At 58.0% G+C, this 12412-nt stretch overlaps 1 protein-coding gene across 1 annotated transcript; it reads right to left on the bottom strand.

Moving 5' to 3' along the window:
• Window positions 1-943: 943 nt before the first annotated feature.
• On the bottom strand, window positions 944-11107 carry EMILIN3 (elastin microfibril interfacer 3). The gene is made up of 4 exons (XM_052787092.1): window positions 10760-11107; window positions 6766-6888; window positions 3514-3761; window positions 944-2969 (listed from the first exon to the last, which is right to left on the bottom strand). The coding sequence occupies exons 1-4, from the start codon at window positions 10954-10956 to the stop codon at window positions 1075-1077; spliced, it is 2463 nt and encodes an 820-aa protein (XP_052643052.1). The 5' UTR covers window positions 10957-11107; the 3' UTR covers window positions 944-1074.
• Between the last annotated feature and the right edge of the window lie 1305 nt (window positions 11108-12412).

The following is a 12412-nucleotide window of genomic DNA, read 5'->3' as shown; positions in this document are numbered from 1 at the left end:
TTCCTGCCCCAGGATGAGATGAGGGAAACCACGTTCACAGTTTAAGCAATAAAACAGGAGAGAAGTAGAGCTGGAGGACAGGACTGCTCCATGCCTACCTTGGTCTCTGTAGGCACCTATGGACACACATCTCTTTGGGGAAGACACAAATAACCCTTCATGTCAGTCCCAGGTGTAACCAGAGAGTGCAGCAAAGTGGGATTGCAAAGCACGGCAGCCCTGAGGAACTGCGGGGCCCTCGCCCAGATGGTGCTGCGGTGGTTTTTAGCTGCTCAGTGTGGTTCTTGGAAATATGGCAACGGATGCGGGAGCAGCAAGAGGGAACTTTGCAATCAGATGAGCACCATGACAGGGGATTGTTCAAAAATATACATATGCATACCATATATATATGCATATGTGTGTTTTCCTAATGCATATCCTCATATGCTCTGTAAGGCATGTGCGTTTGCATGAAGGAATGAGCAGTATAAATGGATTTACCGTACATGAGGAGAGCTGCCATCTCAGAGAGGGGAAGGCAGCTCCCAGGGGGATGTGTGAATACGTGTGTTCTTTGAAATCCGCAATTCCTGTGGTGAGTTTTTTTCCCTGTAAGGAGCCCTGGCTCTGCTCAGTCCCTGGATTAAGATGCAGGTGGTCTTTAGGTCAGAGAAACTCTATTCCTCAACTGACAACTACAGGGTTTTATTCTTCAAGAAGCGATAAATCCACAAAAATAAAATTAAAAAAAACCTTCCCGCCTCCAGCTTCCTCCTGAATTGTCCTTCTGGGGTCATCAGCCCAGGAGCCAAAGCAACGCCCCCAGCCAGGAGGCAGTGACCCTGCTGCACCAGGGTCAGGACAGCTGCTGAGCATCAGGAGGCGAGTACCGTAACAGTACGGAAAAGTGGGGCTGACAAGATTTTTTTTTTTTTTTTTTTTTTTAAAAAAGGGGTTGTAGCAGCTTTTAATTTATCTTTCCATTAAAAAAAATTATCCCAAGAACTGTTGTCACATTGGAGCGAGTCTGTGTGATATAAGTTAATCCTGTCCTTCACAGGGAGGAGAAGGAAGAAGCGTGTGGCAGCATAACTAATGCTGCTTTCCCTCTGCCTGTTCTTCCAAGTGGCCGACCTGCTCCGCCAGCTCGGAGACCTTGGCTTGGCAGTCAAGCAGGTTGTCCTTCAGTCCCGTTATTTCCTGAGAGTGGGCAGCCAGGGTGCCATTCATGTGGTCCATGTAGTCCCACAGACTGCCCGTGTGTTTCTCCAGTTCATCCCTGATGCCATCCAGGCTCCCCGTAACGGCACCCAGCCTGCTACAGACGCTCTCCACCCGGGCCACCCGGTCATCAAAGTGAGCAATCTCCTGCTGCAGGTCCTGGGCCATGCTTTTGCAGGAGCTCAGGTCACTGACGATCCTGGATTTGAGTCGCTCCAAGTCTCCCTTGAGATTCAGGACACGCCGGTTGCTGAAGAAGAGCTGGGAGCCTTGGTCATTGACTTTCTCTTGGATGGAGTGGACCTCATCCTCGATCTTCCGCTCATGCTCATCCAGCGAGGAGTTGATGTGTGTCATGGTGTCTGAGTACTGGGAGACAGAGTCCTTGAGCCCTGTCAGAGACTTGCTCACAGTGTTCAGGTTGATCTTTAGCAAGGTGATCTCCCCTTGCAAAGCCCCCGATGCTTCCTCCTCAATTCGCCGCTGGATCTCCAGGATGGTGGCATTCAGCTTGCGCAGGAGGTCATAGTTGCTGTCCATCCGGAGGAGCAGGTCCTGGTTCTTGTTCTGGCAGTCTTCGATCTCTGTCCGGAAGGTCTCCACGTCTTTGGAGGCGGAGGTGCAGCCCAGGGAACAAGTGCTTTCCAGCGTGATGAGGCGATTCTGCAACACCTCGAGTGTCTCATCCGTCCGTTTCCTCATGTTGGCAAGCTCCCCCTCCAGCACGGGCACCACCGCTCCGTCCATGCCCACAGGAGAACTGACGTTGTTTAGCTCCCCCACAATGGTCATGAACCTGTCCTCCAGGGTCTGCATTTTATCTTCAAAGGCAGTCCTCATGCCATCCACCTCTGCCACCACCGTGCCTCTCATGCTGTCCTCTATACTGGAGCAGCAGCTCCCCATTTCTCTCTCTGTAGCATTGAGTCTGGTTTCCAGGTCCTCAAAGCGCCCTTCAAAAAGGTTTCCTAGGGTGACAGTGGAGATTTCTCCATCCAGCCGTGAGTGCAAGTTCTTCTGGGACTCAGAGATGCTGTGAAGGCCTTTCTCAAGGATGTTCATGCGATCAGTGAGGTAGTCCAGGTTGCTACAGCAGCTTTCCACCACTGTCAGCCCTTGGATCTGGGTCTCCAACTGAGAGATCTCTTTCTTGATCTCTAGCTCCTTCCCGTCCAGCGTCTGCTGCAGTCGCAGGTTGGCAGCTTTCTCCTCCTCGCACTGCTGCCGCACCTCCTGGATCCGGAAATCACACGTGGTCTGGATCTTTCCCAACTTCTTCTCGAAGCCATCGAGCAGCTCTCCACGCAGGTTGCTCAGCCGCGTGTCCACGTACTCCTCCAGCAGGTCAATGGATGTGAGGGGTGAGGGCCGGGCTGACTCCAGCAGATGCTTGATCTGCCCGTCGTGGTCCAGGACCATGCCGCGAACCTCATGCAGCAAATCTGCCTTGGTTTTCAGCACGTCGCTCACCTCTGTCACTTTGGTCAGGATCTCCCCCACAGGAGGGTACGTGGTGATGTCGGCTTTGTCCGCCACATCCACCAGGCCATCAGGAATGATGCCAAAGCCCACTGTCGAGTCAGGCGTGCCCGGGCTGTTCATCAGGGAGCCGATCATCTTGGTAGTGTCCTCCTGGATGGCCAGCCGCAGGCGGTCCCCCAGGCCGCTCACCATGTTGTGCAGGCTGTCATAGGACTGGGAGAGGCGCCTCACCTCCTCCTCCAGCCGATCCAGGCGGTCCCCGAAGAGGCCGGGCAGCTTCCTGCCTGCACAGGGAAAGAGATAGAGAGGGCACAGTCAGGGCTGGTGCTCCTTTAACTTCCCTCCTTGGCTATCTTCTAGGTTTGAGTCCTTTTCCATACTAACTAACGTTAGCTCCTGCCTCCCTCTTATTGCCATTTCAGTGAAGTATCAGTCCACCCTTCCTCCTTTCCTCCACATCTCTTAAGCTGGTCAGGAGACCCTCTTCTTGGGATCAAGCCCTATGCTCCCAAGTTCAAAAGCAGGTGATGAGAACAGCCTGGGGGAACTTCGTCTTGAGACACATTCTATCAACCCCCAAATTAATGGGAAAATGCTTTAAAGCAATGAGGAAAGGCAATTTTGAAATGGCATGTTTTGAAAGAATCTAGATTAAAAAAGCAAGTGATCCTCAAAGCAATCAAATGTCAGGTCTCTGATCAGAAAGCACGTCACCCACTGAAGGTTTGCCAAATTCATGCCCTGTGCTGGAACAGAAAGAACTGGGAGGTTTGCAAGCGTGCCGGTGGTGTGGCAACCTGGGGATGTGAAGCAGGAGTGAGATCTCACCATACTGATTCTTCTTTGGTCCTGGAAACAGGTCAGGGTGGCTTTTTGGATAGGGAGGAAGTCTGGGGATTGGAAACATCTTTTGCCCGGGAGGCATTTTAGGACTGGGATGTTGGGGCAGAAGGCCGGGTTGGTCGGTCGGGCTGTCGTGGCACCCTTCTCCCATGAAGCCTGGGCAGCACCTCCAGGCCAGCTCGGTCACTGTCTTGTATCCAATCTTGTATTTGGGTCTGAAGAAGGTGCGGTACCTTTCCGGGAGAGGGAAGGAAGAGAGAAGACAGTTTAGAGAAGCAACCTCAACGTCAAGCAATAGAGAAGAGCGGGATCATGGGTCCTGTTGGGTGTGGGAAATCCAGGCACATGGGAAAGCCTGGCTGAGACCCATGTGCTGCACCTGCAGACCATGACCCACCTCCTCCAAGAGCTCTTGCTGCACCATAGCTCAGTGGAGCATTACAGTACCTGTCCAGGGACACAGCTCATTAACCAGCATTCCAGAAACATGTGCCCACCCTCTCCAGGACTGGACCACAAGTTGCAGGTGTGACAGCACATGGTGAGAGAAGAGTTCTCCCCACCAAGTTGGTAACACAACTAGACAAGCCTGAGAAACAGCCCAGGCATGACAAGGGACTATCTGACCAGAGCTGTTATTTATGTATCTGGTTTCTGGAGACGTGTCTTTATTGGATTTTTTTTTTTTTAACCTGGGACTCCCGTTTTTAGTTTAGAAGAGCAGCTATAAGTGTATTGCTTTGATCTCTGGCCTGATAGATGACCACTGTGACAGATGCCACACAGTTTGGCAACTTTTGGCCCAGGAGAGCACAAGATGAAATGATGGAAGTGATTGCAAAACCCCTGCAAGAACAGATCACTTCCAAGAGGGGTATGGGCTGCTTGTCAGTGTGTTTTGCACTTTGAATTGACCTAGAGAATTTCCTAGTGGGGTAAAAAAATCCTCTTCTCAACTGTAATCCTGTCCCAAAGCCTTCAGGAGGGTTGAAATACCTTTGGAAAGGTATTTTCTCTATGTGTGGAGGGCATCAGTTTGATCGGAAGCCTAAGTGGCTTGGGCTGGTGTTGCAAGCAAGAGCTTTGGCAGTGGGGCATCAGAGCCCCAGCGAGGTTTACTGGGGTGATGCTGTGTGGTGTGCACAGAGGGATGGCTCCTTACACCTCCTCCTGCCCCCAACTGGGATGCCCTGGGAGGTTTCTCCATCACCATTTTGGGCACTACAACATTGATCGCCCCCCATACACAGCAAACAAGGGTGCAAGCCCACCTCCTTGCCCAGTGGGACACTAACACCCTCCCTCTCTACTCTTACTCTACATGGGGTCCCCACCAGCCCAGGGGGGAGGACTCAGCTGCTCCTTGCTCTTCCATGGCACTTTCCACTGAGGTGGCAGGGCTGAGACAGGACCCCACCAGCCGAGCTGAGCTGTGCAGGGCTGAAGACAGCACGTTTCTTACCACCTCTGAAATGCCAATGCTTTGAACCTGTCTTTTGGAAATTTCCAATCTGAATTTACCAGGGCCTGAAAATCCTGAAGTTTGCTGTTTTGCAAGAACATGCACAATCGGGTCCTTGTTCTTCTCCAGCACATTCAGCAGAAGGTCTCGGAGGAGGCAGCACAACCATCCGTGCTGCAGAGAGGGGCTGTGTAAGGCACTCGCACTTATCTGGTCACTCAGGGCAGCACACGGGGCCGAGCCCCTGCCATCTGTGTCCCTGCCCGGGTCCTCACTGGCCCCAGCCCAGGCTGCAGCCCCCAGGCAATGCCACCTCCACACGACTCCCAGTGCGACACAGCCACCTCCATACGTACCGCAGGGCAGGAGGAGAAAACAAACCCAATTCCTCTGTTCTTTGAATCACTCCAAAATTTCTCAACATCAACAATTTCCCAAAGGCATGGGACAGTTTCAAAACAAGCTCTTCTTTTTGTTATTCCTCTTCACGGGCATCGCTGAGTTTCTATGGTCTTTCCTTCTGTCTTAGTGTGTAGAAACCTGCCTGGACGTACCACAGCAGGAGACTGCTGCAGCCAGCCACTGTCATGGGGTGAAGCGAGGATGAGGATGGCATCCAGAAGGGCAAGGCACCTTCTCTGTGTAATGCTGGAGCCCTTTGGCACCTCCGAACCCTTCTCCCCCTGCTCCAAACGGCAGCAAGGGGAAGTATTGTTTGCAGCTGCACAAACGTTAGCTGATGGCCCCAGCGCATGGAAAAACCGTGTTTCCCTCTCATGCAGGGATGCAGCATCCGAGGCTGTGCAGAAAGTGCAGCTGTGGGTCCAGCTGCTTTCAGAAAACACCCTGGCTTCACCCTGGTTTTGTTTGAAGGGCTGAAGGGACTGAGCAGCGGACACTGCAGAGACGGGAGAGGCTTTGGGGATCTCATCCACGGGTACCAGCAGCTGCAGGATGTCCTGAAGTCCCCAAATGCTGCTAAAGCACTTGTGATGGGAGGAAGGAAAGAACAAGTCAGCGAGTGGGTCCGACGGCCCGTCTCTGCTGGGAGAGGCTGTGTGTGGAGCCCATGGCACCGCTGGCACATGGTCAGTCCCGGCCGGCTACAGCACCGTGTGCCGGTGCTGCAGGAGGGGTGCCAGGCTCCGACAAAAGCCCCTCTCAGCCCCATTTTCCTTGGTGCTCAGCTCTGCTGCTCTCGGCAGGCCCGGGAAGGATGCAGGACAGCGGCATTTCTGTGCAGAGCAGCATCCCCAGCCAGGGGCTGTGGAGGGTGGCAAAGCACAAAGCCCCAGTGTCCGCTCTGTCCCGGCTCTGGCTCCGGCACGGCGGGGTGTTTCCCTCCAGCACTGACAAGGTGGCAGAGAGTTTTGCAAATATTTTCCTGGGGCAGGAAGCCCTGAGCCATCCCCAGCCACGAGCTCTGTTTCCTCCTCATCTCGGTCAGGCTCTCACCCAGCTGCCATCTTTCTGCTAAATTTCGGGTCTGTGACAAAATGCTTCCCTGCACACATGCACATGCACCCCCCAGCTTCCCGTGATTTCCTGATTTATTTCTGATGAGGGATAGAGCTCCCTCTCTCTCCTGACTGATCCCATCTTGCCTCCTCTCGGCACTGCTGCCCTTCCACAAGCCCTTCGGCCCCTTTCACTGCCCTCTGGAAAGTGGAGATTCATGGTTAGAAGGGTGGCATGGGTGCTCGGGAGCCCAAGAAGAGCTGTGACCTGAAGCTGGGAGGGGAAGGGAGCCGTGCCCTGGTGTCCCCCATACTCACAGCACTTTCCCTGGGCACTTGGGTCCCCAGCTGCACTTGTGGTACTCAGCCTTCACGTAGCTCTCGGCCCCGTCCTGCAGCGTGCACGTCACATTGCGCTGCACCACATAGGCACAGTAGCTCCTAGGGGGAAGCACAGCGAGACACTGTCACCCCCTGCCCCGGCAGATAGCAGTGCCCTGGTGATTCAACCAGCCCCCAGGCAGGCCTGCCTGCCCTTAACGTTGCCAGCAAGGTCTCTGTGGGGGGCAGGAGCTGGAGAGACCCCCCCAGCTTGTGCAGCTGCTGGGGAGGGTGGCATCACCCACCCCACCCACTGGGGACAGGGACAGCAGTGGGGGAATGCAGGGAGTGGGGACGGAACAAAGTCCCCCAGTGCCCAGCCTGTTGCTGGGTGCACAGGCAAGGGGCAGGCAGGCGCTCCTGGTCTGGCCAGGCTGGGTGAGCTGGCTCCTGCTCCTGGTGTCCCCGCGCACCCCGGCTTTCACCTGCCCTCACCCGACTGCCTCCAAGAGCCTCCATGGGAGCCAGCGCTGCCCAGCCTTGCTAGCTGCCCTCTGGGTGACAGGGTGCCAGCCCTCAGCAATGAGGAGCCTTTTCCTTGCTCTGGGTGGGTCCAGGCATCTCCTCTGGGTTAAGGGAGTGCAGCTAAATCCCTGCACCCTCAACACAGCTCTGCTCGCCTCGGCTGGGCTGGGCTCTTTGCTCAGCCTCAGGCAGTGCCTGGCCCACAGCATCCCTCCAAGCCGGTGGCTGCCCCGTCCTCCCTCAGCTGTGGTCACCTGGCAGTTGAGCCCTGCCTGAGAAATCAGTCTTGGTGCTGGAAATAGGCTGAGCACCCTCGCTTTCTGATGTTTCACTGGCAATTTCACTGTCCGCAAGAAACCCAGAGCCCCCACCAGGCAGGTCTGCAGTGCTGTCGCACTACCAGAGGCCAGGTGCTGAGCACAGTTGCTGCTGTCACGGTCACGTTGTCACCAGTGCTGGGGTCACCCAGAGCCTCAGCCCCAGAGCACAGCATGGCCTAGGTGGTGAGATGAGCTGGGAGGACAAGCAGAACCCCACCAGCAACAGCAGTTATGGGAAGAGCATCCCAGAAATAGTTCCAGCAGTGTCTGGCAGCGGTGGTCTGTCCTCCTGCAGCTCTTGGAGTGCTGCCAGTGCCAGGGCCAGCCCAGAAGCCTTTGGACCTTGCTGTGGGTACTGTCACACTCGGACCAAGTGTGATGCTACAGTCAGCAGAGGGAGGGGAGATGCAGGCTGGCTGCTCTGCAGGGCTGCAGCATCTCAGCTCCCTCCACCATGAAGGCAGGGACACGACCCAGGTCCCAAGCCGGATGGAGGCTGGAAACCACTTCAGATCCCTTGGACGGGTGGTACAAGGAGCAAAGCCTCTTCCCTTCTGCCATCATGCCTGCAGCTGGGTGCCACAGGGTACCAGCCAGCTCCAGGCACAGGACCGCTCCTGAGCCAGGCAGCAAACCCAGGTGCTGAGGGTGAGGTGGCCGGGAGGAAGGCTGCATGGGAAGGGTGCGGGAGTGCTGGTGGGACAGATGGAGGCCAAGGCTCTTCCAGCTGAAGGCAGGGCTGTCAGCAGGAGCAGATGGACTTGGTCCACAGGGGCAGAGACAGCAGGGATGTGCAGTGAGGCAGGGATTAAGGGCACTGGGACGTGGCAGACGGCAGAGCGGGAAGAGAGGACAGCACAGGCACACAGAACAGAGGTGAGGCGGAGGGTCAGCAGGATGGAGCAGATGGGCCGGCACGAGCTGGAGGTGCAGGGAGGTGTTCAGTGAGGCGGGAGGACCAGCCTCTCCCTGTGTGAGCTGGGGTTGCTGCAGCTCGGCTGCCTGGCCACAGGCTGGGAAGCAGCCAGAGTCCCCTGGCATCACCATTGCATGGCCTGTGGAGAGCAGCCTTGGGGCTGACCAGAGAAATGAGCTGCAGAGCCTCAGCCCAGCAGTCAGGGGCTTGGCATGATGGGCTGGATGGTGCTGAGATACCTCTGGCAGGTGGAGGTGAGGGAAGAGACTGGGGCAGTCACAGTGGAGCAGAAGGGTTTGGGGAGGACTGCAGTGTCTCCTGTTTGGGGGAGTGAGCATGCACAAGCGTGTGTGTGCATGCACAGTGGGTGGGTGCGTGCAGCCCTCCCCAGCCCCCACACTGTCACCCTCTGGGGACAGAGCAGCGGGGCTCTGGCTCACCCTGAATAGGGAAAGAGGTGAAGGAGGGACAAGCACCAATGGCAAACATGTGAAGACAAAGTACATCCCCTACCCATGCCAAGGCCTGCCATAACCCCCCAAGTGCCCCTGTTCAGATGCCCCGAGCAGGCTCCTCCACCTCCAACAGCCCACGTGGGGCAGGAGCTCCCTCCATGAAGCAGCAAGGTGCAAGCAGGTTAATCCTCCCTCCAACACCCCAGCTCTCTCTGCTCCCTCCCAGAGGGGACCCCCTGACACCACATCCCCAGTGCATCCCCCTTTGCTGCCCCCAGGAGCAGCACCAGCACCTCTACCCCAGCCCCTGGCCGAGGGCTCTCTTTGCTCTCCCGGGATGGCCACTGCAACTCCCGGCAGCGACCGACATCTCCAGCCTGCCCAGACGCAAGGGGCTCTGCCCTGGCGAGAGGCTGCCAGGCTCAGAGCGTGTGCAGGGATCTGTGCTGCTCCCTGCTCCTCCAAAAGTGAGTCATTTATCCATGCACAGGGCCACAAGAGAGTGAAGGCCAGCCGCTTTTCTTAGCTGGAGGGAAGGGAGATCATGCGTGCGTGTGCATGTGGAAATTTAGAATCACTGTCTATCCATAAATCCAGGATCTACTTACAAACACACTGCAAACCCCCTCTGCAAGTAAGCTAGTAGCCAACACAGGCAGATCTACTAGCCGCTACTAATAAACACTGCCTACCTGTGACTACTTGGGCTAGGGTGGTTCTGACTCACTCCCCTTCTCAGAAACCCCTTTCCTTCTTACCCACCTGTGGCTAGCAGTTTTATAGCTCCAGCCTGATGTTTTAAGAGTGAGCAGCTGGAAAATGTTACAAGTTTTGGAAAGCTCTCACTGGCACTGCCAGTATTGTTCGTCTCGAATGTTACTTTATTCATTTCAGCTTGTTCATAACACCACATCCTCCTCTTTTCAAAGACTCCCGACAGAAACGGTTCTAGCAAACGAGCAGGGAGGGAAGCGAGCCCCCCAACAATGTTAACAGTCTTTTTGCAATTGAATGGAAAAAGTCTATAGTATATGTAAAGCCCACATTCCTCATCTGCCTGAGCTTTCCAGGTTACTTGAAAACATATTTAAACTCCAGTAAGTCTGTGCTTCGCAAGCAAACGCGCAAACTCCCTCCAAACCAATCTGCGTTTTCACGCGTAGGTCTGTGCGCTGCCATCCTCCCCTCCCACACATCACAGCCCTGCACCAGTGTCATGCAGAACAGGTACATGCACCTACCCCATAACCACATACGGGCATCCTCTCCCCACCACCCCCAGCCCTGTCCCACATGGGACTGTAGCACACACGTCTCCCGCCGCACGCAGCCCCCCAAGCCTTGCTCTACATGGAGGGGGTGCACCGAGACACAAGGGACACCCCTGCCATGCACATGGCGCTCCAGCCCTGCACGCCAGCCCGTGGTCAGTGCCCGGCAGCTGGTGTGGGGCAAGGGATGCCCACGGCTGGTACCAGGGGGACCGCTGCCCAGCAAGGGACGCCCGCGGCCGGTACCCGGGGGACCGCTGCCCAGCAAGGGACGCCCGCGGCCGGTACCCGGGGGGCTGGTACCGGGGGTTGGGTACCCACCAAGGGGTCCCCCGGGGATGCTGCCTGCTGAGCCCAGACGTGTGGCCGGTAGCCGGTGCCCGCGGTCTGTGCCCGGTAAGGGATGCTCGACGGGAGGCCGTGCCCGTAAACCCCGCCGCGCAGCCGGTGCCCGCCGGATCGGTTGCGTGGCCGCGACCGGGGACGCGCAGAGGGGTCGCTTACTTGTGCTTGCCCACGGGCTTGCCGGGGCCGAGCTGCGGGCTGGAGCCGGCCGTGTAGAGGCTGTACCTGCCGCCGTAGGGCAGGGGGGCGGCGGGGGGGTAGAAGGCACCCTTGGCGTCGGCGAGGGCCAGCAGCGTCCCCAGGGAGAGGCAGGCGAGCAGAGCTCCGCGGCGGCGCAGCGCCCGCGCCCGCCGCATGGTCCCGAGCCCGGCGGTGGCGGAGCGGGACGGGACGGGACGGGGCGGCCGCGGGCCCCGCCGGGACGGCGCTGCGGAGGGGACCGGAGCGCCGCCCGCTGCGCCCTGCCCTGCCCTGCCCGGCCCTGCCCTGCCCGGCGGCACACGCTGCTCCACCGCCCGCCCGACCCCTTTTGTACCGCGGCGGCGGGGGCGGGCCGCGCTCCTCCTCCCGCCCTCCCACAGCCGCCGACCCCCGGCCCCGCGGGCGGGGAGACAAAGCGGCCCCGACATCCCCCCCACACTCCCCGACACCCCCCCCCGACGCTCACTCCCCACCCGCGCAGCGCCCGCGGTGCTGAAGCTCGACCCGCGCAGCCCTCAGCGCAGCCCGGGAGGAGAGCGCTGCCGGCCCCGGAGGGGGGCTGGAAGGGGCATGCACCCCCCCCTCCCCGCCCCGGCCTCGGCCCCAAAGCCGCCCCTTCTCCCACTGCCCCCTCCCCGGGCACCGGGCAGGGGTAGCAGGTGCAGCGGGGTCTGGAGCCGCGGGGGTACCCGCAGGGCTCCTGGGCCACCCCTCAGCCCGCAGGACTGCTCTGCTTCACTCCGACGCCCAGGCTAAGAGAAAGGCTGGAGGAACCTTAACCCTGTCCCTTCAGGGCGTGTTCGGCTCGAGGTGAGCTGTGCTGCTGGAGATTGGCAGCTGTCAATCATTTGGCTGGCACCAGCCTGATGCATCCAGCACCAGCAAGGGCCCAGCAAGCCCAGCACCTGGGTTTTGCAGGAAGGGCTAATTTGGAGCTGACCTCAGCCCTCTGTGGTAGATTTGGGCTTCCATTTCAGGCTCCAGGAGAGAGGGAGGGAATCCCTTGCCTTTCCCTGCAGACCCGTGGATCTCCCACAGGCAAGGGCATTTCCTCCTAGGTGGTTTTGGAAGGCCGGTTCAGGTCTCCTACCCCTCCTGTGTGCTGCAGAGATCCCTGCTAACCTGCACCCCCGATGCCCCCATGCACAGGTGACCCACAGCAGCGGGTGCTGGGCACTGAGCACCCCACCCTGTCCCGACAGCACTCCCCAGGCACCACATTAACCACAGCCGTGTAAGATGCTTTGTGTGAGGCAGGGAGTGGACCCCCACCCGGGACACTGGGCAATTTGGGAAGGGGGTAACATCCCTGGTGCTACCCAGTGGAGGTCAGCTTGCAGCCCTGCAGAGGTGAGACCGTGCCATGGAGCAGGAGATTTTGTCATATAAGCAGAGCCTGGGCTGAGCATCCCACTGTCCCAGGGACACTTGCACCCTTGGGCATCCCACCGAGAACACACGAGGGGTTTGATGAGGCTCCTGCCTCGGCTGGCAGAGGCCAGCCCCGAGTCAGCCTGGGCAGGGAAGCATCATGGCGAGGTGCGCAATGCTTCTCTGAAACTCTTGGAGGAAAACAGGAGACGGCTGAGAAGGGGTGGCTGGGTGGGATCC

This window comes from Harpia harpyja, chromosome 1 (genome assembly GCF_026419915.1).
Source record: "Harpia harpyja isolate bHarHar1 chromosome 1, bHarHar1 primary haplotype, whole genome shotgun sequence".
NCBI classification, from domain to species: domain Eukaryota; kingdom Metazoa; phylum Chordata; class Aves; order Accipitriformes; family Accipitridae; genus Harpia; species Harpia harpyja.
This window is presented reverse-complemented; position numbering and strand designations above follow the sequence as displayed.